The following is a 4,298-nucleotide window of genomic DNA, read 5'->3' as shown; positions in this document are numbered from 1 at the left end:
CTACCGCCCCTGATTTTTAGGGGGTGTGGGCCCCGCATCCCTTTTTCTTCCAATCAACCTGTCCCAGCTAAGCACCCCCGTAAAGTTAAGTAAAAAAATAGCCCGTGCGTGTAGCATTGCTCGGTTGGATTTCACCCAAAAAACAACATATACTGTTGGTGTTGCGTTTTTTGCTCTCACCTCCTCCCTTGTCTATTGCGCCAGCAACGGCAGCAGTAGTCACACCGAACCCGCAGTCCAAGCGCAAGAGCACTTGTGCACTTGCTTCTTGAACATGCCCACAAGAAGTGCAACCGTGCAAGGAGATCTCCATTATACCCTCCCATACTGGCCACTGCCACTAGCCTCAAGAGTGCAAGGAGAATATATACTCCTCCTCCATTGCTCCTCACTTCCCGTGCAGTAGACCACTTGCTGTGACAGGGTTAGCCATGGCCGCAAGGAGGGCCGCTTCCTCCTTCCTCTCGCGCCGCGGCCTCCTCGCGAAGCCTCCCGCCGACTCTCTTCTCGGAGCAGGTGACCACGTTCTCTGGTTGGATCTTGGATTTCTTCACCGCCTCGCTTTAGGTCTTGATTTCTGTTTCTCCGTTGGTGCTTCATCTTCACTTTCCATGATACGATACTGAATCAACCAGACATGCTTGAACCATAACGTGGCTGGTACCGTTCTCTAATCGTCAAGAGAAGTGCATTCTCGGACGCGTTAGGATTATCTTTTTGTCTTTTGGTTGGTGCCACATCGGTCATTTGCGGGAATGATTGGTTCATCTTTGAGCCAAGATGATCGCGGGAATCGATTGCACATGACCATCTCTGCACATTTTGGCTCACGAAGTTCCTTGGCGTTCTCTATTTCTCTTCCCCACACCATGACCCATGTTTCTGTTTCGCTTTGTTTTGTTACTTGTACCAAAGGCTAGCTGGAGCTTTCCTCCCAAAGTGGGGCTGGAGATGAGGTCCCTCTCTGTCCAATCCTTATCGAAAAACTAGGACGAGCCAAAAGTAGTTGGGCCGCGCGCAGTACATTTCCCCCGTTCTGTTTGTTTCCAACTCCGGTGCCATGCCTGTGATGGGAGAAAGATCACACCCCCACCGTGCGTCAACAGACAAGCAAGTTGCTCGATGATGCATGCACATGCACGGTGTTGCTTATGTTCAAGTGCACTCATGTGACAGTTAAAAAGAAATGATTCACCGATGCGTATGTTAACGTTCTAGAAGACCTGAACAATCTCTATACAGTACGGAGTAAAAAAAGATTCACTAGCACACTTGTTAATTTTCGGATGTGAATACTCGAGTAACTTCATGGAGTAATTTTCTGATCTGAATACTTGTGTGCCTACAGACAATGCACGGCGCTTGTTGCCCGGGGCCGTTTACAGGTTCAGCACCGCACCGGCCGCCGCCGACGACGAGCAGCCGATCAAACCACCCGTGGAGGTCAAGTACACGCAGCTCCTCATCAACGGCAACTTCGTCGATGCAGCATCTGGTACGTACATGCATGACTCGAATCGCATGAACTGCACCGGGTCACCACGAAGATATGCTGCCTCCCCGTAGCGCACCAAAATGTGCACCGTTTTTCTCCAGGAAGGACGTTCCCGACGGTGGACCCCCGCACCGGCGAGGTCATCGCGCGCGTGGCCGAGGGCGACACCGAGGACATCGACCACGCCGTCGCCGCCGCCCGCAGGGCCTTCGACGAGGGCCCCTGGCCGAGGATGACCGCCTACGTACGTACCACAATTCGTCGTTCACGTACAGACGTAGATAGCTCATGTCTTGGAATGGTACGTGCGTGCATGTGCAGGACCGGTGCCGGGTGCTGCTGCGGTTCGCGGACCTGATGGAGCGGCACAACGACGAGATCGCGGCGCTGGAGTCGTGGGACGGCGGAAAGCCGCTGGAGCAGTCCGCCGGCGGGGAGGTGCCCATGGCGGCGCGCTGCATGCGGTACTACGCCGGGTGGGCGGACAAGATCCACGGCATGGTGGTGCCGGCCGACGGCCCGCACCACGTCCAGGTGCTGCGCGAGCCCATCGGCGTCGCCGGCCAGATCATCCCCTGGAACTTCCCGCTGCTCATGTTCGCCTGGAAGGTCGGCCCGGCGCTCGCCTGCGGCAACGCCGTCGTGCTCAAGACCGCCGAGCAGACGCCGCTCTCCGCGCTCTACGTCGCCAGCCTCCTCCACGAGGCCGGCCTCCCGGACGGCGTCCTCAACGTCGTCCCCGGCTTCGGCCCCACGGCCGGCGCCGCGCTGTGTAGCCACATGGGCGTCGACAAGGTGATCATGAATCCTGCGCTTCCTCGACGACCCTCTTCGTGATTGATTAAAGAGCTGACATTAATGTACATTTTGCTCATAGCTGGCGTTCACCGGATCGACTGGCACGGGCAAGATTATTCTGGAGCTGGCGGCGAGTAGCAACCTGAAGCCGGTGACGCTGGAGCTCGGCGGCAAGTCTCCGTTCATCGTCATGGACGACGCCGATGTCGACCAGGCCGTCGAGCTCGCGCACCGCGCGCTCTTCTTTAACCAGGTCTTCTGTCCATCTGAACTACTGTAAGAATAGGAACATACATCAGGAGTCTGAAATGTCTGTCCTAATCCGTGGTCTGCACTCGTGACAGGGGCAATGCTGCTGCGCTGGGTCTCGGACGTTCGTGCACGAGAGCGTGTACGACGAGTTCGTGGAGAAGTCCAAGGCTCGCGCTCAGAGGCGCGTGGTCGGCGACCCCTTCAAGAAAGGTGTCGAGCAGGGACCTCAGGTACGTGACGTGCACACCCATACGTTCAGGGATACACGCATCTCAGCCGTGTCGATCCTGATGAAATCGTCTCTTTTGGCGGATCAGATCGATGGCCAGCAGTTCAAGAAGATTCTGGGCTACGTCAAGTCGGGCGTCGACAGCGGCGCCACCCTCGTCACCGGCGGCGACAGGGTAGGCAGCAGGGGCTTCTACATCCAGCCGACGGTCTTTGCAGACGTCGAGGTAACAAACGTTTTTCAGATGTGCCGCTTCTCACCACACACATACTTTCGGTGCTGATCAATTCTGCGTCCGTTTCGTTGTCACAGGACGAGATGAAGATCGCTCAGGAGGAGATATTCGGGCCCATCCAGTCCATCCTCAAGTTCAGGTACCGCCAGCTAGCTGCTAAGTAGAAGTACCAAACATTGTGACCACCATTGACTGACGGTGCAAGGTGGGGTTCTGGTGTGCAGGGAGGTGGGGGAGGTGGTGAGGAGGGCGAACGCGACGCACTACGGGCTGGCGGCGGGGGTGTTCACGAGGAGCCTGGACACGGCGAACGCGGTAGCGCGGGCGCTGAGGGCGGGGACGGTGTGGGTCAACTGCTACAACGTGTTCGACGCGGCCATCCCCTTCGGCGGGTACAAGATGAGCGGCGTGGGGCGGGAGAAGGGCGCCTACAGCCTCGGCAACTACCTCCAGACCAAGGCCGTCGTCGCGCCCCTCAGGGACCCGGCTTGGTTGTAGCGGCGAAACGTACCGTCGTCCTCCGGCAATACCATAGGAGGCGGGAAGGACACCGGCAACAAGGCCGGCGAACTCTTAACTTAACCCTGCCTTTGAATAAACGGTGTCGTCAGCTTCTGGCTTAGTTCAAATTTGTTTTGGCGCTGCCCGCTTTTGACCTGATCGGCGGCCCGTGCAGATCTTATCTTGGATGGCATTGATATACTTGCCGTCTAGCTAGTTCAAATTTGCTTTACAGTGAAGCCGGCCTAAATTTGCTATACCTTCCTTGTGCCCATGATCACTTGATCCCCATTGTTTCCCGCTTGCTTTCTACTAAATCGATGAAGCTCGCCTAAATGATCTTTCAAAAACAAATTTGCTATACATGGGAGTAAGTGACGAGCTTTGTCAGTTGACTACCCCGAAGAACTAGGAAGCACATGCCAGTTCTACGACAGCGCATGGTGGCGCTGATGAAGCTATGTACCTAGGGTAGGGTCATGGACCTGTCCCAACTGCCCTACCCAAGAACATCTCTAGAAGAAATCACCTTTCAATCGATTTGGAGGTGTTCCACTTGACAGACTCGAAGACACTCGACCAAGAAGCAATCACTCGATCAAGACCAAACCACTCGACGGCCAGGAGACCTAAAGGCACTCCGCACGCTAACGATCGGTTATTAAGTAGCTTTTATGGTCATCATAGCACTTTATTAGGGGCGTTACCAGTAACGCCCGACCTTAATGTATTTAAAGCCCTGCACAACTGAGGGCCGGAGGGGTCCGACGAACTTTATATAAGCCACC

At 55.8% G+C, this 4,298-nt stretch overlaps 1 protein-coding gene across 1 annotated transcript; it reads left to right on the top strand.

Moving 5' to 3' along the window:
- The first annotated feature begins 211 nt into the window (after positions 1–211).
- LOC119319575 (aldehyde dehydrogenase family 2 member B7, mitochondrial-like) lies at positions 212–3,629 on the top strand. Its single transcript, XM_037594032.1, has 9 exons — positions 212–516; positions 1,349–1,495; positions 1,597–1,739; positions 1,817–2,290; positions 2,373–2,546; positions 2,638–2,775; positions 2,863–3,000; positions 3,087–3,148; positions 3,234–3,629. The coding sequence occupies exons 1-9, from the start codon at positions 432–434 to the stop codon at positions 3,505–3,507; spliced, it is 1,635 nt and encodes a 544-aa protein (XP_037449929.1). The 5' UTR covers positions 212–431; the 3' UTR covers positions 3,508–3,629.
- Positions 3,630–4,298: the final 669 nt, after the last annotated feature.

This window comes from Triticum dicoccoides, chromosome 6A, assembly GCF_002162155.2.
Source record: "Triticum dicoccoides isolate Atlit2015 ecotype Zavitan chromosome 6A, WEW_v2.0, whole genome shotgun sequence".
Lineage (NCBI taxonomy): Eukaryota > Viridiplantae > Streptophyta > Magnoliopsida > Poales > Poaceae > Triticum > Triticum dicoccoides.
The sequence above is the reverse complement of the archived record's forward strand: the minus strand, read 5'-3'. Positions and strand labels throughout refer to the sequence as shown.

Excerpts from the sequence above, each read along its gene's own strand:
- LOC119319575 (XM_037594032.1), top strand. The coding sequence starts at position 432 with ATGGCCGCAAGGAGGGCCGCTTCCTCCTTCCTCTCGCGCCGCGGCCTC. Across the intron at positions 517-1,348 it reads CGACTCTCTTCTCGGAGCAG|ACAATGCACGGCGCTTGTTG; the intron begins GTGACCACGTTC and ends GTGTGCCTACAG. Across the intron at positions 2,776-2,862 it reads GTGTCGAGCAGGGACCTCAG|ATCGATGGCCAGCAGTTCAA; the intron begins GTACGTGACGTG and ends TTGGCGGATCAG.